The sequence below is a fragment of the Mustela lutreola genome, chromosome 10, assembly GCF_030435805.1.
Source record: "Mustela lutreola isolate mMusLut2 chromosome 10, mMusLut2.pri, whole genome shotgun sequence".
Taxonomy (NCBI): domain Eukaryota; kingdom Metazoa; phylum Chordata; class Mammalia; order Carnivora; family Mustelidae; genus Mustela; species Mustela lutreola.
Window position 1 is genome coordinate 54,770,517 of NC_081299.1, and position 21,873 is coordinate 54,792,389.

At 38.8% G+C, this 21,873-nt stretch overlaps 1 protein-coding gene across 1 annotated transcript in view; it reads left to right on the forward strand.

Moving 5' to 3' along the window:
• DYNLT5 (dynein light chain Tctex-type family member 5) overlaps window positions 1–21,542 on the forward strand; it is a 28,729-nt gene extending 7,187 nt beyond the window's left edge. The window contains exons 3-5 of the mRNA XM_059137545.1: window positions 11,562–11,653; window positions 18,065–18,189; window positions 19,254–21,542. Of these exons, the coding sequence (XP_058993528.1) occupies window positions 11,562–11,653; window positions 18,065–18,189; window positions 19,254–19,457 (421 nt within the window). The 3' untranslated portion in view covers window positions 19,458–21,542. The remainder of the gene's footprint in view (window positions 1–11,561; window positions 11,654–18,064; window positions 18,190–19,253) is intronic.
• The last annotated feature ends 331 nt before the right edge of the window (window positions 21,543–21,873 follow it).

Genomic DNA, 21,873 nt, shown 5'->3' on the forward strand with positions numbered 1-21,873 from the left:
ATGAGTAAGTTCCAGGCACTATATTGTGTGGGGGAACCACAAAGAAAAGATCCTTGCTCCTGGAGAGTTTATAATCTGGTAAGATAGGCAGTGAGCAAGAAATTTTAAAAGCGATAAACTTATCCTATGATTTTAACCTAGACTACTGTGAGCTGGTCCTACGCAGTTAAAAAAAAAAAAAAATGATGTTGCCCAAACTGTTTCCTGATTTTGATAAATTCTCTTTCCATCTAAATAAAATTAAAGCCCCCCAAAGACCTGGATGAAGTATAGCTTCCCCCCTTCAAAGAGAGAGAAGCTTGAGAAAACTGAAATGGCCATGATCCCAAATTAAACCATAGTAAAAACTAATATCATGTTGTCCTTGATAGATGATGGAACTGTTTCACATACAGTACCCATATGATTCTCATAAAAATCCTGTGGGTTAAGTAGAGAAGATACTTTTATGATCTCCAGTTATCTCATATATTATCTTATTTCTCTCAGGAGCAGAGTTGAAAATATTCTTCATTCTATCATAGCACATTGCCATCACCAACATGGGCGAGAACCCGGTATTTATCTAATTGTCCCTCTTCTTCCCCTTCCACACTTTACTCCCGATTCTCAAAAGGTACCCACTCTCATACACATAGCACAACATATGCCATAAGAATACACATATTTAAGTATATATACATAGATTTTTTTTAATTTTCTGTGCATTATGATGTTTTGACATTTTTTAAAAAAAAACTTTCTGGCTGAAGAGGTTCTGCCTGTCCCATGTCTAGCCAGTTCTTGAAGCTAGCCAAGGTCTCAGCAGGGACCGTGCCTTTGATAAACAACTATCCAACCCAGATCCAGCCCCCTTTTTCATGCCCCCCCAACACCCAGCACACAGTATTCCTCTGCCTTAATGCCTAGAGCCAAGTCCTGTAGCCCACCAAAATTTTTCAGACTAGCCAGTCTTCAACTGTTTTCTGTGCCCAGTTTTGCCTTTTCCTCAGAAAACCCAATTAAGGCTCTTGCCCCATCTCTCCCTAGCTTCTGTCCCCTGCATCTTGACACCCTGGTGCTTTTCCACAGAACCCTGCATGGTGTGGCATGTCTCTTATCTCTAGGATCTGTGAATATAGCAAGCTGTGTTTTCCTCAGCGTCTCCTCCGCAGTCTCCTTCTGTGCTGCACCTGACTGACCACCTCACAAAAGAATGCAGAACAAATACTTACCAAAGATTTTGACTGACATAAATGGTGTTGTGCTATAAATCTCATTTTGTTTTCTCACTTTCATTTATCCTGTTCTACATTTTTTTTTTAAATTAACTAATGTAACTAGGGATTCTAACGCTTTGCTTCTTACTGTGGTATAGTAGTAGTTGTTGTTGTTTTTAAGATTTTTATTTATTTATTTGACACAGAGAGAGAGAGAGAGATCATAAGTAGGCAGAGAGAGAGGGGAAGCAGACTCCCCACCAAGCAGAGAGCCTGATGTGGGACTCAGTCAGTTCCAGGACCCTGAGATCATGACCTGAGCCAAAGGCAGAGGCTTAACCCACTGAGCCACCCAGGCGCCCCTGTGGCATAGTGGTTTTTAATGTCACATATGTTTGTATCCATTCCCCTAGGGATGGACATCTAGATTGGGTTTCACATGCCACACGGAATATCTTTGTACATAATCCTTCATTGGCATCTTTGTAAAAACTGCCCTGGAAATGTGATCACATCTTAAGATATCCCACAAAATTTTAGAAAGTAAAAAATGATAACAAATGCAGGAATAGACAGGTGCTTGAACAGAGAAACAGACCAATGAAACACATAGAAACCTCAGAAATAGACTACTGATTTTATGGAAACATGTATGAGCAATGGGGAAATTATGGATTTTTTGATAGATGGTGTTGGGAGAAAAATAGGTCGCTAGTGAAAGAAAATGAGGTGGGATTCTTACTCTCTACCATTTTCCTAGTAGATTCCCCATGGAAGACTTCTGAGTGACAAGCTATAAAGCTAATAAAAGGAAGTTTCGGAGAATGTCTTTGTGTCCTGTGGCTAAAGAAAGACTTCTCAAATAAGATCCCAAAATGAAAAAAACAAAACCATAAAGAAAAAAAAACTTGATAAATACAACTACAATAAAACTTAGCATTTCTGTTCAATAAAAAATATAATAGACACAGTTAATAAGCCAGCAGAAGATATATATATATTTTTTAAATCATGCACATTGGCAATTAAAAAAAAACAGTCAAAGAAGGTAAATAGCAGTTTGCAGAGGCAAAGCCCAAATGGCCAAGCAGAATATGAAGAGATGGTTGAAAACAGGACTATAAAGAGATGCTCGAACTCACTTGGAATAAGAAAACTGCAAATTAAAGCAAGATACCATTTTGTATCCATCTGAATGGCAGAATATAAGAAGGGAGAATGATACCAAATGTGGGTATTTGCTAGACAAATGAGAATGAAAACAGATATCTGTTCAGCGAATAAATCCAACAGTGTTTAGAAAAAATAAGTATGTGCATGCCCTATTCTCCCCATACACTGCGGACACTTGGTGAGATTGAGTGACTTCCCAGATGACCACAAAAGAGCAAAGAATCTGCAGTTCTCTGCCCAAGAATTTGGAGATGTCATGAAAGTGTTGTCCTTTGTCATATGGACCAAAAGGTGCACTCCCCACACCCCTGGGCCAAACTGCGCCATGCCTGCCAAGTTCATACTGAAGTCCTTACTCCCAGTACATCAGAATGTGGCCTTACCTGCTAACAGCATCTATAAAGAGGTAGTTAAGTTTAAATGAACCCATTAGGGTAGGTTCTAATTCAACATGACAGGTATCCTTCTAAGAAAAAGAAATTTGGACACAAATACACATAGAGGGAGAGGATGTGAAGACAAAGAGAGAAGACAGCCATCTGCACCGAGAACCAACCCCTCTTGCCACGGCCCTCAGAAGCAGCCAAGCGAGCCGACACCTTGTTCTCAAACGTCCAGCCTCCAGAACTGAGGTAATGCATTTCTGGGATTCAGGCCACTTGATCTATGGTACTTTTTTGTGGCAGCTCTGGCTAACTAGTACAGTGTTTCTAAAAGAGGGGATGGAAGAGCCACAGCATAGCCAGGGAGTTGAATGGAGTGGCTCAGAGATGGGTTCTGCATAGACTGGCTGAGGTCAAGTTCCAGCTTGAGCACTTAAGCTGATTTTGCATTAGTTATTGAGCCCGCTTTACCCCAGTTTCTTCTTCTATAGAGTGGGTTAAAAGTAGTCGTTGTTGCTTTGGGGTATGATGAGAATTCATTAAAAAAAATATATGGAAACACCTAGAATGGTTCTTGGCACATCTAAAAACAGAGCAAATATTAATTATTATTATCACAAAGAACTTTGGAGTCAAATGAGACCTGTGTTTGAATCCCAGATCTACTTACCCAGCTACTATTTAATATTCTTTGGGTCTTACTACATCATCTATAAAATGAGAATCATAATGAGACAGTATCATTACTTTTTTATTTTTTTTTAGTATCATTCCTTTTATTCATTAAAAACATTTTTGTTGCCTGGGTCATGGCATTGTGCTAAGTGCTAAAGATACCATGGTGAACAAAACAGACTGTCCTTGAACTTGTGGTACTGCTCTTACCAAGATCATGACTCACGTTGCTGATCCAGTAGTCAGTCCTCATCTTACTTGACCTGTCAGCATTTAGCACTGTCCACTGAGCACTCTTTTCCCCGGAAACAAGTTCTTCACCTGGCTTCAGGACACACACTTTCCTGTTTACTTTCAACCTCATGGGTTCCCCCTTCTCCGTCTTCTTCCTGCTTCCTGTCTTCTCCACAGAGAAGTTAATTAATGTTGGAGTGCCTCAGAGAGCAGTCCTTTGTCCTATTTGCCTCTTGTCCTGCACTTATCCCCTCAGGAATCTCCTCCAGGCTCATGACTGAGACATAGTATTATGCCCCCAAATTTACATCTCCATAACTCTCCCAAAACCCACACTCATGGATCTGACTGCCTATTAACCTTCTACTTCAGTATATGGTAACCATCTCAAACATGCTCTCAACTGAACTCTCTAACGGCCCCACTTCCTATGCCTCAGGAAATTCTGTTGAATCAACTTGGAAAATATATCCAGAATCTAACTACTGACCACTATCCCCCACAGCTCCTATCTCAGTCTGAGCCACTGAGTCAGCTCAGGTGGTCATAATAAAATACCATAGATTGGGCAGCTTAAATAATAGGAATTGATTTTTTTTTTTTTTTTCACAGTCCTGGAGCTGTGAAATCTGAAATCAGGAAGTCTGAAATCATGATGCCAACATGGTCAGGTTCTCGTGTCCGCCCTCTTCCTGGCTTGTAGAGGGGTACCTCTTCACTGTGTCTTCACATGATGGACAGAGAACCCTGGTGTCTCTTCCTCTAATAGAAGGCCTCCAATATTTTTGGCTCAGGGCTTCACCGCTGTGACCTCACTTAACCTTAGTTAACTTCTTAAAGGCAGTAGCTCCAATATGGTCACATCGTAGGGCAATAAGTCTTCCACATATGAATTTTGGGGAGACAAAATTTAGTCCATAGCGGTTACTGTCCTCTCTCTCCGGGATTACTATAAAAGCTTCCTGACCAGTCTCCCTGTTTTGACACCTGCCAGCCTGTAGTCTATTCTCAAAACAGCAGTTGAAGCGATCCCTGGAAACTCTAAAGCAGATCTTGCTGTTCCTCGGCTCAAAACTCTCCATAGACTCCCACTTGCTCAGAGTGAAAGCCAGGGTTTTACAGTGGTGCACAAAGCGCCGTATGATCTGGCTGCCTAACACCTTCAGAACCTCATCTCCTTCACCCTCCTGCTCGCTCCCTCTGCTCCTGCTACTCTGGCCTTTATGCACTTCTACAGAAATACCAAGAAGCCTCCTGTCTCAAACCCTGGACATAGGCTTTTCCCTCTCCCTGACACCCTCTTCCCTCAGCTATCCACAGGGTGCCTTTCCTCACCTCCTTCAAGTCTTCGTTCATGGAAGCCTATCTTGACCATTCTATTGAAAACTGCAAACAGCACCCTCTCCTCCATCTACTTTCAAGGCCCCTTAATAAAGCAATTCTTTCCCCTGTAGCATATATCACCTTCTAAAAGAGTATATATTTACTAGGTTAGTATTTTTTATCTATGATCTGTCCCTTCTCACTAAGTTCCTTGAGGGCAAAGATCTTTGTTTGTTTCATTTTGGGATCCCAAGAACCTAGAAGAGAGCCAGCAACTCAGTAAGTATTTTTTGAATGACTAATTATTGCAGGTTTCTAATTCCTGAACAAACAAGTTCTGTTGCTCACAGACAGGTTATGTTCCCAGGTCCACATAGCTATTAAGTCCAGATGACTAAGGACTTTCATCTTGAAAACACAAGATGCATTTACAGCAATGGAATTGTTAAATTCTCGAATGTTTAAAACATGGCATACTTTTACCTTCTTGCTAAAGCACTCCATTGTGCATCTATTAAAAAAAAAAAAAAAAAAAAAAAAAAAAAAGAGGGGCACCTGGGTGGCTCAGTCAGTTTAGCGTCTGCCTTCTGCTCTGGTCATGATCCCTGGGTTTCTGGAATCCAGCCCCACATGAAGCCCCACATCGGGCTCCCTGCTTAGCAGGGAACCTGCTTCTTCCTTTATCTCTGCCTGCTGCTCCCCCTGCTTGTGTTCTCTTCCTCTCTACTAAATAAATATAATCATTAAGGACAGAAACTTTTATTTGTGTTGAAAATCTGTTGAGATAGACCACAGTTTTTCATATTCTCCATTTTGCGGCACGGTGGTAGTTTTGCAGTGGTAGCCGTGGGACCCATACTCTCAGCCTCAGCTGAGAGATGATTGCTAAGGGTAATGCAACTTTGAATCTATCTATTCATCAAGGAGCTGCAACAGAATTTTCATCAGCTGCCTTTGGCTTTAACCTCACCTTCTCTTGAGTAAACGTTAGTTCAGTGGGCTTCAGACGCTCTGATTTTCTATCCACACACTATCTTGTCAGTCACCCTTCCTGGATAATCTTCAGTCACATCAGAACTAGATTTTCTGTATGTTGTGTGGTTTATTCTTTTGTCCTTCAGAAGCATTCCTGCTCTTGAGAAATATATCCTACAAGAATACGTGCGTTGTCATTTTCTCTCCTCTCTCATTTATGAGAATGTATCTTGGCCTTTCTTTGTATTATAACCTTTCTCTTCTGGCATGATGGGGCCAGTAATGAGAATAATATATCTCAAAGCTACATAAAGATCCTGCAAACTAGCTATAAACTAAATGGCCACAAAACTAAATTACCTTGCTAGATAACTTCCATCTTCTAGTGACCGGGTAAGGCTGGTATGTTTTTGCTCTACACATAACATTCATAAAATGTGGATGTTTTGAGGCAGAAAGTTCTCAACTAAGTGAGCCTTTATGCATATTTCATGTTGTTTGCAATATCTTGTTTCTTGAGCACCAGGAATAACTTTTCTTGTATCACCAGGCTGCCCCTTATGAGCCATAAATATTTGTTAAAAGAATGAGAGAGAACAGAAGAACCGAAGTCGACGTGTGTACATCATCCTGAAGCCTTCTTTTCACTCTGTGCGCTCTGAAATATCTCCACTGGGAGGCAGCACATAACTTCAGTAACAGATTTAGGCGGGAAAACTGCTTAAATGATACCATTCAAAATATGATCGTTCCAGGCATTTTCTGGTTACAAATGGAAGAAAGAGATGATACTCTTTCTTAATCTACTAAATTAATGGTTCCAAGGCCAGTTATACATTCAAATATTATCTCTTACTGCAGCTTCCAAACATCTCCGTAATAATGGCAGTGAAAATGTCTGGACATGAATTCTCAATAATAATTAGATACTAATGAGGCTGGTGAGATTTCATTGAAATTACTTCTGTGTCTAACAGTCATGATAATAAGACAAGCCTTGTATTTATTTGGTGTAATTCAAGGAATGACCAGCAAATACCTTTGTAAGCTGTTTCAGGAGAACTGAATTTCATCAAAGAGTAAACATATTCCAGCTGCTTAGATAATTTTTTTTTGCCTCTTTCCTGATAATCAGAACACAGGCTGTTGGGCTGGCATGGATGTTTCCAGTGTCAATCAGATACAATAGAGATGGGTTCCTTTTGTTATTGTGGACCAACTTCACGCAGCTAGTTCTGCATCCAGGTTAATGGCCACGTCTGTCCTCAGCAGTAGAAGATTTGATTCCAAGTATTACTGAAACTTGCACTGGGTTACAAATTGTTACCAATTTGTAGATTTGTTGATTTGTTCCTTGTTTTCACCAGTAGTTTCTGCCAGACTTTCAGTTTCCCTGTGTTTACTTTCCATCTACCTTCCTTCCTAAAACTTGACAACTCTCTTGGACATGTTTTGCCAATAGAATCTTATTCCTCCCTAAATGCCAATAAGTTGATGAAACACAGACAGCAAGAGCATTTTTCACATTTCAAAAATAAGATCAACTACAGCATTCCCTTTGCAATGAGATCATGTATCTAGAAGGATTATTATAAACTATGGGAAGTCTGGTCATAGACAACTGAAATGTAGCCACTTGTAATGTTGGACGTACACCCAATAAATGTTTTCTGCTATGTATACAGCACTGGTAATTAAAATTATAAAGTTGCTTTTTGAGCATCTCACATATTCATTTGTAAAAATTTCAAAGGGCTTGAGTAAAGTTGTTTATCAAATAGAAAATATATACTGCTTATTTTCCCAGTCAGTATTCTAAACTGCTGCCGGTCATTCCCCATTTTTAATGGGGAATCCTTTTTATTTCTCAATTTTTTAAATTTCAGAATCTTTTTTATTTCTCAAAACTTACCGAGCCCATATTCTGATTTCAAATTAGCTACCCAGATTGCAAGCATTTCTAATATTTTATCTCTTCCTTCTGTTTCTTTTTCAAGGAATAAATATTTTCTTTTTTCTCTTCAGCTCATTGTTTTCTCTTCACTCTTCTTTTTCCAACCCATCTCATTTTAAGCAAATCTCAGTTTCAAAAAATATAAACAGAGGTTTTTTTTGTTTTTTTTTAAGGTAACAAGTAAATTTCTGTAATTTGCCGTGAAGGTATAGTTTTAGTGGATACATGGTAAGAAAGCAATAGATGAACCAAATGTTTTCCTTTCTGCATGAGAAAGGATGCCAGGTTACAGAAAAATATCTAAAACGCCATTCTCTGAAGCCTTACCTCCTTCCCAAAACTAAGTCCAAGTCTTGTTCTCCAGTACTTGCAACATCCCACTTCCAAGTAGCAAATTCTGTATCAGTTAGAATTTGTATCAGTATTATACAATGTTTCTTATAATTTTTTTTTTAATTAGTGATGTAGGGGCGCCTGGGTGGCTCAGTGGGGTAAGCCTCTACTTTCAGCTCATGTCATGATCTCAGGGTCCTGGGATCAAGCCCTGTATCAGGCTCTCTGCTCAGCAGGGAGCCTGCTTCCCCCTCTCTTTCTGCCGCCTCTCTGCCTACTTGTGATCTCTCTGCGTCAAATAAAATATTTTAAAAAAGACTTAAACAGGGGCGCCTGGGTGGCTCAGTGGGTTAAGCCGCTGCCTTCGGCTCAGGTCATGATCTCAGGGTCCTGGGATCGAGTCCCGCATCGAGCTCTCTGCTCAGCAGGTAGCCTGCTTCCTTCTCTCTCTCTCTGCCTGCCTCTCAGTGTACTTGTAATTTCTCTCTGTCAAATAAATAAATAAAATCTTTAAAAAAAAAAAAAGACTTAAACAAAATAGAACTGTATTTTTTTCTTATGTAAAAAGTCTGGAGGGAAGCAATTCAGGGACCTAGCTAGCCTTCTTCTCTCTTCCCGATATATAATTTATAAGGTCATCTCAAAACCCAAGATGGCTGCTAAACTCTTGCCGTCATACCCACATTCCAGTCATCAAGGATATAAACAGGCTGCTCTTGATTGAATTCACTCTTTTGGGGAAACTCTCTCAGGATTTTAACAAAAGTTTTCTCTTACATTTCATTGGCTTACAAGCCACGTGGCCACAATAGCACCAAAGAAATCCAAGAATTTGTCTTTAGTGTAGAGAGAAATATCTCCACTCACTTAAGAGTTCTGCTACCAAAAAAAAAAAAAAAAAAAAAAGAGTTCTGCTACCAAGGAAGGAGAGAACAGTAGAGAGCCAATGGCAGGCAGTCCCCACCATGATGTTTACCATGGCTTTCTTCACAACGATGGTGTTTTAGAAACAGCCTAGATTTCTGGAAGAACAAGAGGGTAAATAAAATGTAGTATATTCATATATTAAATACTGTCTTGATGTTTAAAATATTGATGTAGATTACTATCAACACAGAAAGTTATCCATGATACATTTTCAAGTGAAGGAAAAAAAACAAACAAACAAGCATCTATCATATGCTCCATATGTACAGTCATGTCTAAAAAGATTTTTGTTAACGGTGGTTAGGTACTAACTGGGGTTAGTAATGTTTTGTGTAATTTTACTTTAGTCTTTATACTTTTCTATGTTTTGAACTTTTTTATGAGGATGCAGCATTTACATGATTACTGTGGAAATGAAAAGGCACGGAACAGAATCGCCTTCGTAAGTTTTGAAAAGTCAGTCTGCAACTCCTTCTGATTGCACACCTCTCTTCAGCCAGCAGGTTTTTTAAACTGCACTTATGACACTTTCCAGTTTCATGCTGATAAATACTACTGCACTGATTATCAACTTTTCAGTAACATGAAACAAAGTAATAGTAAGCACTGTTTGTGAAAAAAAAAATCCTTGTTTGATTTTTGTCTGAGACTTCTAACTTATGCTACTTTGAGTTTTGTACCAACACTGCTTCTCTATGATTTTTTCACAAGGTGTTCAGTAGAAGAGAAATTGGGTTTTTATTAACACCTGCTGTATATTTGTGTAAGAAAGTTTCAAATGCAGTCATTAATGGTTTAGGTGGTGGTTGTCCCTATTTTCTTTCTGTCTGAAATGATCGTGTGTGAGATTTTGCTAAGGGAAGGTAAATAGGATGTTTGAAATCTGAGTCTGCCTTTCCTATACGTATGGCAGTAAGCCCTTTGCCTCATTCCTTTTATCTCTGAAATGGGTAGAATAACTTGTTTACTAACTTAAGAGAGTCTTGTGAAGGTAAAACGAGATCCTTGCTGGAAAATGTCTTTGCAAAGTGAAAAGTAGCACATATTATATCAGGAGAGGCTGGTTTATCTTCAGATCAGGGGGCTTTTGCAACGTGGGGTTTTCTGAGCAGAAGCGATCATCTTCTGTGGGTACTACCCACAACACCTGCAGCCCATGTGGCCAAACAGGTTGGTTGCTACTTCAAAGGGCAGCAGAAACTGGGGAAAGCAGGTGTTACAAGAATGAGGACTAAATCACTAATCCAGAAATCTATCGTGAAAATGCAGCCATAATTACTTGCATCGATTTCTTGGGGTTGGGTGGGTAAACCCTCATTTATTACACAAATTGTATTAAGGAGTTTTTAAACAGATTATCTGTGATTTTCTTAAAATATCATTTGCAAAAAGTTTACTCATTTCAAACAGCTGAAAACTAAGTATTTTAATCTCCTTGCAGAGGAAAAAAAAGAAAAATCCCAAAAGATTAAGAACAAATATCTGTCATTTAATTAAGGCAAAAAACATAGCCTGCTTAGAAAAGTGGTCACTCTGAACACACACACATAACCACACACACATACACATATACACGCTATTGTAATATCTCCTTTGAAATGACATCTGTCTTAACTTCCATTTTCACAGGTGGAGAGACTTGGGGGTAGAGCTGAGACAGCCATTAGTGACAGTTGAATTTCCTCTGACCTAAGGAGAATTAAGTGGTGCTGGAGGGACATTAGGGGCTCCTCTTTGCTTGGGTCTCCTGTTCAGCACCTGGATAAGCTTACATTGCCTTATAACCAAGCCAAAACCCTTTCTTAATGTTGAAATGTTGAAAATGCTAATGATTTGCAATAGTTTGGGTGAATTGTCGTTTCTCTCACCGTGTAGGTGAGTTTCTTGTTCTGCTTTTTTCTACTAATGGGATTTTGTGTGGTATGTTTAAGAGTGAACTTGTGAACTTTTATGAAGTTTAATAGCATATATAGGTGTTTCCCAGAATTTTAAGCTTCCTCCTATATTCTCCAGTCCCTTTTGTTAGTTTTGTCCACTTTGAGGAGAGAGCCTTTGCATTGTGGTGGAGATGCCTTTGGCAATGGCTTTTGAAACAGACCAACTCATGAACACTTTCTGAAGAGTCAGATGCCTTGGGCTTCACTGGACTGCACTAGGCTTCAACCACTGTATGGAGACCTGCTCCAAGTAACTTCTCTAGGTCTTGATTGTTCCCTCTCTAAAATGTTTTATACTTTAGACGTTGGGATATTTGATACGGAGACTTGCTTGAAATATTCTTAGAGAAACTTTACCTTTGTAACATTTTTGCTAAAAGCAACAATGTGTTTTGTTGTTATTATTATTATCCTAACTATTGAAATTTGTCTTCCCCTTTGCTTTTAGCTCCAGGAGTACTGTGTGCTATACGGATGAACCTAGCCAGGGTGACGAGGCCTCTCGCCTTACTGTTCAGATGGAAAACACCTATCAGTTGGGTCTGTTATTTTATCATTCATTTCTATTTTAAACTTCCTTTTTTTTTTTTTAAGATTTTATTTATTTATTTATTTATTTTGGGGGGTAGGGGGAGAAGAAGAGGGAGCAAGAATCTCAAGCATACTCTGAGCTGAACACACAGAGCTTATCATGGGGTTCCATCCCATGACCCCAAGAGCATGACCTGAGTGAAATCATCAGTTGGCCACTCAACCAACTGAGCCACCCAGGTGTCCCTTTATTTTAAACTTCTAATCTCATTATTTACTTAAAATAGTATCTGATAACATGGTCTTATCTTCAATACTAGCTCAATATAAGGGGTTTCAATTAAGTGATTTGATGCTGTTTTAATTTATTCCTCTGCAAGATTAGGGCCAACACCCATTGCTTAGTTTTCTTTATCAGTGTTTTCTAAATCCCAAGCAAATCACTGGGCAGCACTAATGTGTATTGTGTGGTACTAGACCAAGAATTTAATTTCTGGGTATTTCTGGATTATCCTTATACAGTTATTTTATATATGCTCAAGTTAAAAGAAAGATATATGTATTGAAGTTTTATCCAGCAAATCCAACCAATGTTGTTGATAGGTGGAGGGGTGGGGGGGAAGACTTCAAAGCCAAAGCAAATGATTTCTGGTCCCTCGTTGACAGAGGTGTTTATCTCTTTCCACTGAGGTTTTGGGTCTTTGAAAACAAAGATCTTTGCACCTGCCCCTATACTCCCAGATGGAGTCCACAGTGAATACATTTTCCCATTCATGTTTTCGCATAGACCAACTTGTTTTCTCTAAATGTGTACCTGCCCACTATTATCTGCCCACTGTATATAATTACTGCTATATAGAAATTCCACAGAGACTTGCCAATGACCAAAGGAAGGACTCTATGGGCCAGAGTGGTTCCATCTGTAGCCAGTTAACTTCAAGAAAATTATAGACCATCAGTGCATCCCATTAGGCCTGTAGCCGTTCTCTACACTAATCCCCAAGACTACACGGATTACAAGACTCCGTAATTAGTCAGTCTCCTGGTATTCTCACAGTGCCTGGAGTAGACAACTAATATTCCTGCCATCCAGCATAATTTTCCAATCCTTCCGGTAACCTTACCCAGTTTTCTTTGGAGAAGTTCACTGCTGCCATCAGTACCACTTTTGGTCCATAACATTCTGCTAAAGCCGACACTGGCTTCAAAGATAAAACAGTGACTAATTCTGGGATAGCATATGACCCTTTGATAGGTCAAGCCAATCAAAGCCTTTGAGATTCAACATAGACAATGTTGTTGGGCTGTTGAAGAAGCCAGTTAGGTTCTGAAACTTGAAAGAAGTATGGCTATGTGAGCTTTTGCCATCCTGCCCCAACACATGAAGCCTGAGACCAGGAGAACACTAAATCCTAACATCATTATTTGAGTCCTAAATTCAGCTATCTGTTCTTAGACTTTACATTAGGCAAGCTAGGTGTGGGTCAAGTATTCCTCCACTTGTAAGTAAAAGATCTTAACAATTCGATGCCTATGACATTGGGCTCTGCATGCTGAAATGGTTTGAATTAGATTTTGACAAGATAAAAGATTTGAACTATGAAGTCCTGTGTTTCTTCTTCATAAGGATACATTTTCATAATGTATTTCCTTTAATAAACAAACTAAATCATCTTATCAATTTTAGAAGTACTGAGTGTTGAACCAAGTTAGAAAAGTAATGTTAGAAATAGCTTAGTATAAAGTTATTTCCCATATTTTCTTACAAAAAGTCATGTGAATTATTCCTTTAGGATCAAAGTCTTTCATGCTTAACAATTCATTTCTTAAGCATTCAACTAGCCGTCTTGTTAATACTCGGACAAAAATGTATTTCCAATGCTACTTGTTTCTGAGTTTATTTTGCATCTGAGAGGTACTCTGTGGACCTTTGGTAAAGATTTTCTCTCATTATCTACACAACACAATACTTCCCAAAAGAGTATTATGTGTGTGGGGGGGAACCTGTCAATCATCGGCATTATTGTGTTTAATTTTTCAGTGTATCCAATAATACTTGCATCATCTAAACACATTTTAAAAGCTTAGTATTTTTGTCCTTCCTTTATCTGAGTAATTATAGCCAGAATGAGATGAAAGCATAAGTATAATTAACGAAAGAAAAAAGGGAATGGAAAAATCAAAGCATATTTCTTGTAATAAAACACCATTTAAATTTTCTCATTGATTAATTAGAAGTATCTGATTCTTTTAAAACACTGACTGTAAGCAGGAGGTCAGCGGTGGCTATATTTTTGTTGTCACATCGAGACAGCCTGCCTGACAACATAACAAAAAGTAGAACCTGAAGATGGAGAGAGAAAGAGAGACATCATTTGAGCTCAGCTTCCATGGGGTGATCAGGCCCTGTCATCAGAAACTGTCAGGCTCTCTCCCCTGACTTCCCTCTACCCGCTAGGATCCTTCCTGACTGTGGAGGTCTCACTGCCTCCCTACTTACACCCTCGCCCGATCTTGCTGCCTTCTCTGCAACATCTCCTCCCTCAACATGATGTAGCAAGGATAACAACCACACTAATAATAATAACTCAAGAGTGGGGGGGGGTTGTGCATGGCCGGCACTATTCTAAAAGTTTTAAATATTTAACCTCATTTAATCCTAATAAAAAACAGTGCATGAGAATTCTTATTATTACCCCAATTTGGGGAAGCTGACACACAGACGTATTAAATAACCAAATTTTTATCTATTCTGCCTTAAATATATTTTTGTAACAAGTGTTTCTTTCTTTTCTTTTTTTCTTTTGTTTTCCTTTCCTTTATTTTTTTTTCATTCCAACCTTTCTTCAGATCTTTGCTTTTCGATTTCTAAAAATATTTTTCCCTTAAAGAAAAAAGTCTATTCAAAAAAAGAAAGAAAAGGAAAAGAAAAAAACTTTTGCCATTCCCATTAGTTAAATCTGAAGGTAGATTAGGGAGATCATTTGGGAAGGCAAAAGCTGAACATCCATGCTTTCTTTGTCTCTGCATCTCAGTGTCCCAGCCTGAGCAAGGCAAGGGATAATTCTGGCTGCATAGGGGAGAGGTCACAAAACAATGAGAAAAGAAAATGAGAAAAGAAAAGTCCATGACGATATTTCTTTTTTTTTTTTAAGATTTTATTTATTTATTCGACAGATGGAGATCACAAGTAGGCAAAGAAGCAGGCAGAGAGAGGAGGAAGCAGGCTCCATTCTGAGCAGAGAGCCCGATGTGAGGCTCGATCCCAGGACCCTGGGATCATGACCTGAGCTGAAGGCAGAGGCTTTAACCCACTGAGCCACCCAGGCGCCCCCATGACGATATTTCAAAATAGGATCTAGTTAATGAGATTTTTTTAAAAACCACAAAGCCGAGGGCAGAAAGGAAATTGGTACAGCTAGACAGTAGGAGCTACTGGAAACAGGGACTCAGGGGCAACCAGGATTCTGTCTTTGCAGCACAAAGCGGGGTGTGGGTCTCCTTTTCTCACTGTGGCCTGCCTTCCTTTCCATGGTGAGAGTCATGGCCTTCTACAGTTCCTCAGGATCACATGTGATAACTTTTGTCACCAGAAAGGGGTTGGCTTTTTCCCCCCTAGTTGCAGTTTAAAATCAAAATTCTGAGAAAGGATTCTAATTGTCCTGGCTTAGGCCATCTATCATAACCTGGACTTGGGCTCAAGGAAGTGAAATCAGATCCTAAAGAACTATCTGGTTAGAGTTGAAAAACTCTTGTCTTCCTAGAAGGCAAGAGGCTGTCCCCAGATAAATGCATTGAGGGAATTTACTGTTGGCTGAAGGAAACGATGTATACAAGTTACTCTAATATGTGACCAAATTAAGTTCCATGTGAGTGGTGTAGGTCAAGGTATATGCAATATGCGTGCTTGGTAGGAGGGAGTGAAGAACAGAAAGGTATAGTTAGAATATACATAACCTATTTAATTTAGTCCAAGCCAGTAATATCATCTGTAAATTTCTTGCATAGGGAAAGGGAGGGAAAAATGAAACAAGATGAAACCAGAGAGGGAGAGAAACTATAAAAGACTCTTAATCTCAGGAAACAAACTGAGGGTTCAGGAGGGGAGGAGAGTCAGAGGGATGGGGTGACAGCATGATGGACATTGGGGAGGGTACGTGTTATGGGGAGTGCTGTGAGTTGTGTAAGACTGATGATTCACAGACCTGTACCCCTGAAACAAATTATACATTAAATGTTAATTTAAAAAACCTCCTTGAATAGAATGGGAAACCACTCTCAAATTTAGCCTTGTTTCACTCAAGAATGCAAATGGAACTGTAAAAGACTCACAAAGGCTTGTAGGTGCCTAGGAACTTGCCCACACGGGCTGTTGCCCTATCTCTGACCCCATGAGATGGGAGCAGTCAGGACCAGCGTAGAGTTGTAAACCTACAAGCCTACCATGTTTATAACTGCTTGTCTGTCCTATAGAACACAGATTCCTACTAACTGAATATTGGAGTTAATCCTCATACTCATTTTATCAGGTGTCTCTCCCTTTAACCAATCCAGATGCATTCCCCCAGGATGATTTAACTGAACAGTTCCCATATAATCATCAAAATACAAGTACTATGTATTGAGCCCCAGGAGGCTGACCTAACTCAAGTACAGTCCCAGGCTGTAACCTTCCAGTTAAATCTGGCCAGTGGAAAACTTCAGTTCCCACTGAAGTCAGAGTGGGAAGGAGTGTGAGCTGGGGTCTTTATTTCCCCCAAACCCTGACGGTGGGTTCATCTCACCCTCTTTGCATCCATCAGCGGAAAGGCATAGCTGCCCTCAAGGGAGGGCTCTCCATATGCCTCTAATGGATCTAGTAAGAGTTCCCTTCTCAGACCTCTCAAGCCTGGGTTAGGATGCGGTGACACCCTCAGTGTCACTATCCTTTGGTCCTGTTTCCTGCTTAGAACTTCCTAAGGAGTCTCTTTAGTAAATCCTCCAGGGGTTGTCCTACTTTTAGTGTGCCATATGTGTCTTGAGACCCTGATACAGTCATTGAAAATAAACAACGAAACGATACTAACGACTAGTTAAATAGAATTGAATATAATTCTAGATCTCAGTCCTTTATCTGTATCAATTCAGCAACTAATGATGGAGCCACTATATGCCAGGCTCCAGGCACATGTGCATGCCATGCAATGGCAGAGAGATGATGAAGTTAATATTCCCAGGAGGGACAGGGAAGATTCCTGGGATGCAGAATAAAGAAGATCCATCTGAAGCCTCTGCTGGGAACATGGACTAAATGTGGTTAAGAATAAAAGCTCTAGTCAGATAAAACAGGAAGTACCTCTCAGCTCTGCCACTGTGTGATTCTGGGCAAGTTACTGAATGTATTTAAACCTCTGTTTTCCCGTGTGTGAAATGGAGATAACAATAAAATTTGCCCCAGTGATTTATTGCAAGATTATGTATGATAATAAATATATACTTATCACAATACAGACATGTAAAAAATGCTCAATGAAAGTAATTATTATCTGTACTATGATTATTACCTATACAATGTTTACTTCGATTTAAATTCAGAAATCACACATTAAACCTTTCTTCTGCCTTTTGCATTGTATTAAACTCTGAGGAGGATAAAATCTGATCTAGCTTACCATTTCACTGAGGAGAAAGGCAGAAATGCTTTAGCTATTGTCAGGTGGATTTGGAGCAGTGGGGACCCAGAGAATTGGGGGTACTGAAAAGAAGGGATTTTTTTTTTCTTTTTACCTGAGGAGAAGAAGAAGGCTGCCTGGAGAAGACATTTCAGCTGGCCTTAAAACATGAGTGGATATTTTTCAGATGAACAAGATAGGGAAGGTCATCCCACTTAAAAAGAGGAGCAAAAACAAATGTCCCCAAGCATCCTTTGAAAGACAGATGAAGTTCAAGAGACTGGATGGAGCAGCAGCCACAGAGCGGGCTATGGTGGGGGCAAAGGGGTAAGAGGCGCTGGACCTTAGACTTTGCTACAGGAAATGTCATAGCCAGATCTGGGTTTTAGAGCGACCCCTCCAGTTGTAGTGTGGTATACATAGATTGGAGAGAAAAAGCTGGGGTTGTAAGAGCTGGGGGTCAGTTAGAAAGATGCTGAGTCTTTAAAGTATGTCATTAATAGTGGGAACTGGGAAGGAGGATACTTTCAAAATCAAATCTCAGTGGTATTGACCACACTCTTTAGGTAGTCTAATAAATGGCAGAGTGTATTTTCTTCTGGTCCTTTGCCAGAGAACCTGTCTGGAAGCCTAATTAAGACCACTTTTTCCTTAAATAGAGGCCACCCAGAAGATGAAATGTCTCTCCATGATTCAGTCCTCTTTTGATTAGACGATGGGTGGGCGGAGAACATTTGAAATCACTTAGAAATTTCATCTGTATTTTCAGGTCCCACCCAACATTTTCCTGTGGCCATTGTCAATCAAATCCTGAAAGATGTGTTAACTAACTATCTGCAAGAAGAGCAATATGAACCAGAGCACTGTAGACAGATGGCTAAAACAATTTCTGAGGTATATATGTGATTTTCCCGGGGTTAATTAGAATATTGTTAAGAGGACAACCACTTACTTTTTGATGAAGGCAATTAATTTGCAGTAGCAGTAAAAATGCTTATTTATATTTTATGAAAATATTTACGGGTTCGTATTCTGTGTGTGCCTGTGTGTGTGTGTGTGTGTGTAAAAAGCCTTTGCCTAAGACAACTATTATGTGTATCATTTTGCATGTATTTTGTTTAAAAAATGTTTACAAATGACCATTTATTAAAAAAAAAATTATTTCCGGGGCACCTGGGTGGCTCAGTGTGTTAAAGCCTCTGCCTTCGGCTTAGGTCATGATCCTGAGGTCCTGGGATCGAGCCCCACATTGGGCTCTCTGCTCAGCAGGTAGCCTGCTTCTCCCTCTCTCTCGGCCTGCCTCTGCCTACTTGTGATGTCTGTCTGTCAAATAAATAAATAAAATGTTTGGAAGAAAAAAAAATTTATTGCCAAAGATATATTTTAGTGATCATTTTCTCTTGTTCAAGCTAGTTTTCTTGATTGCCATCGAATACAGATATTGTGGTCTTTAAATACATTTATTTCTATTTTTATCAGCTAAAGTGCTGGCACTCCATTAGGTTTTCTTTACTTTCCTCTTTATAACGAGATCTTTAATAAACATTCATGGTTAGTCTTATTACAGGAGACTCCAGACGTGTGCTCCCTTAATTAGACGTAAACAAGGTGGTATAACTCTCATGCCAACATTCTTTGAAGGGAAGCCGTCTTAACATAGATTTTCAAAGAATGTAATAAATCCTTTAAATCCTGTTCTCTGGATTACAGTTTTTTTCATGTGTCTTAGAAAATGTAGATTTATTGCTGGTGCTCTAATTTTGTCTCTAAATGTCCTATCTCAGAAGAACGGTGCTTAAAGGAAATCATAGTGAAGTTTCTAAACAGTTGCTAAAAATATCTACAACACATCATGTGATTTTCTTAAATCCACCATATTTATGACAAAGATAAAGACTCCTAAGTTTCAGAGTGACTAATTAAGGATCTTTTTTTGCTGTTCTTCTTTCAATTTCTAGGTTATTAAAACCCAGGTCAAGGACCTGATGATTCCACGGTACAAGCTAATTGTAATTGTTCACATCGGACAACGGAAGAATCAGAGCATTCTTATTGGAAGCAGGTGCCTCTGGGATCCGAAAAGTGACACCTTTTCATCTTCTGTTTTCAGAAATTCTTCTCTCTTTGCTCTTGCAAGCGTCTATGCAGTTTACTTTGAGTGACTGAAAATAAATCAGTTCTTACTTTTTTAAATCAAAATAGACCATATCTATGTCCACGAAAGCTTTACTGCCCAAAAGTTTGAGAAAGAAACAACACTAATATTTCAAACAATTGGAATTTTTGGACTTTTTAATGCTCCTCTAAGAACTGAGGGAGGGAAGGGAGGCACAGGAAAGACTCTTGTTTATCCAGAGGAGGAACCAAGTCTTGGTTCTGCTGGATTGTTCCTCATAGACATGGATTCTTACTTTTGGTACTAATTATTTTAATTGCTCTTTATAGCAAGAATTAAAATTTCCTGTTTGTTTTTTTTTATGAAGAGAAGTTAAAAACAAACAAACATGGCTATATACCCTGACCAATAAAGAGCCGAAGAATATTCAACATAGTATACAAATGATGAGACACGTGAATGTGTCTCAGTGCTGCATATAAAAGAATACTGGTTTTAATTTCGTGCTTAATAAATTGAGCAGCATTCATTAACTGCAATTATTGTTACATGTACCTGACAGTTGAAACTGCTGAGGTAGAATTAATGATTTCATAACAATTATCGTCGTCCCACGGGGCTGCTCTAGCTAAAACTAGAAGCTCTTGTGGGTTGCCTGCACTTTACAAAACTGTGGGAGAACTGAATGTCGGCTCTCCAGTAATGGAAACTCTAAAGTGAACAAAGGCTTTTAGGGCACTGCAATAGACATTGCCGTATTAAATATACATGATGTTTAATAGGAAATGTATCTGTAACACTTAAAATCATCTATTGGAAAGAGACACCGTTTTTAAATAAACACTCTTTAAATAGGTTTTCCTTGGCTAACAAACTTTTTACATTAAATATATAGCTGGCAGCTTAACAAATAAAACATGTGTATTTACTATTTTGTTCCTATGAATTTAGTGCAAAAGTGACCCAGTGCAGCTTTGAATGGATGGTGCTAAAATTTACAGGGGGCTGAAATAGCTTATTATTCTGCCAGTTAATGTAGTTTGTCCCATGGATCATTTATTTTTACAGAGCTTTCAACCCTTTGTGTGCATATGAAATGATGCCGAGACGTTGTTCCCGGATGGTGAGTGAACTGCCCAGAGGACATTTGTTAAAGGTCAAAGACCAATTGTACACATGTGGAGAAAATTAGAAACACTGTAGTCTTAAGAGAAAAAACTGATGTGTCATTCATATCGAAAAGAATTTAACAAATAGGAAAATGGTCAATGTTTTATAGCTTTAAAATGTATTGATGTCTTATTTTCCCCCAAAATAATCTGTACTAATATATATATATATATATATATATATATATATATATATATATATATACTTTTAAAATCCCTTTCCTTCTACTTGTTCTGGCTTTTAAGGTAGTTTTTCAAAATGAATTAGTCAATTTTCATTATTTTTTTTCTGTTACTGCCTTATTGGGAATATGTGTAATAATTCATCACAACCAATATTTGTCCTTCTCCATAGGCCACTTTTGAATCTGGATTAGATCATAAGGAGAGTAAGTAAATGAGCTGCATATTTTCATTACACATTTGTGAACATCTCCTGTCTTGGAGCAGTAGAAGGGGCAATCCTACTGCAATTTCACATGAGTAAATCAGAATGAAGAAAATTCCTTAGCAGTTAAAATGTCCACTACAAAAACGGCTTTATTTTTTTAGAGTCCTAACATCTCATCCGTGAGATAATTTCTTACCATCTGTCCCAGGCTGTGTTAGAATCAAAACCTTAAAACATGAAAGTACTTAAAAAGCAAAAAAGAGTCAGTTAAACAGCCTATTGCCATGTACTGTAATTCAGTCAATGATGAAATCTAGAAATTATATAGCAGTATAAGAATATACAATAAAAACCCACTAATTGCAACTAACTTGGAAGAGTGCTGGTTATCACAAAAAGCCTGATGACAGGAAGCTTTGATGGATGCATTAGCTAACACCGTGGAGGTAATCATATTGTAAAATACAAATGTATCATGTCAACATGTTGTATACCTTAAACTTACACCATGTCAGTTGTATCTCGGTTTTAAAAATAAAGCTTTTTTTTTTTTTTTTTAAAGAAATGACACTGTAAATTTGAGGGAATTGTTTTACTTTGAGACACCCTGAACTTTCCTAGTATTGTGCCTTCCCAATTGGGGTTCATCCTAAAGTGACGTCCTCCTTCCCAGACCTGCCGTGCCCACCCTTACCGCAGAATCCTCACTCATGCTTTTCCCTACTCAGAACACCCCCTTTCACTTAGAGCAACTTTCTTCACTTTTCAGCATCAAACTCTAGTCTTGTCTTTTCTCTAAATCCTTCTCCATCCATTCTTTCCCTCCTCTTCTCTCTCTGCTTTCATCTCTCATAGTTGGGCTCCTGATTGTTCTCTAGGTAATCTGTGAATAATAGACTGTG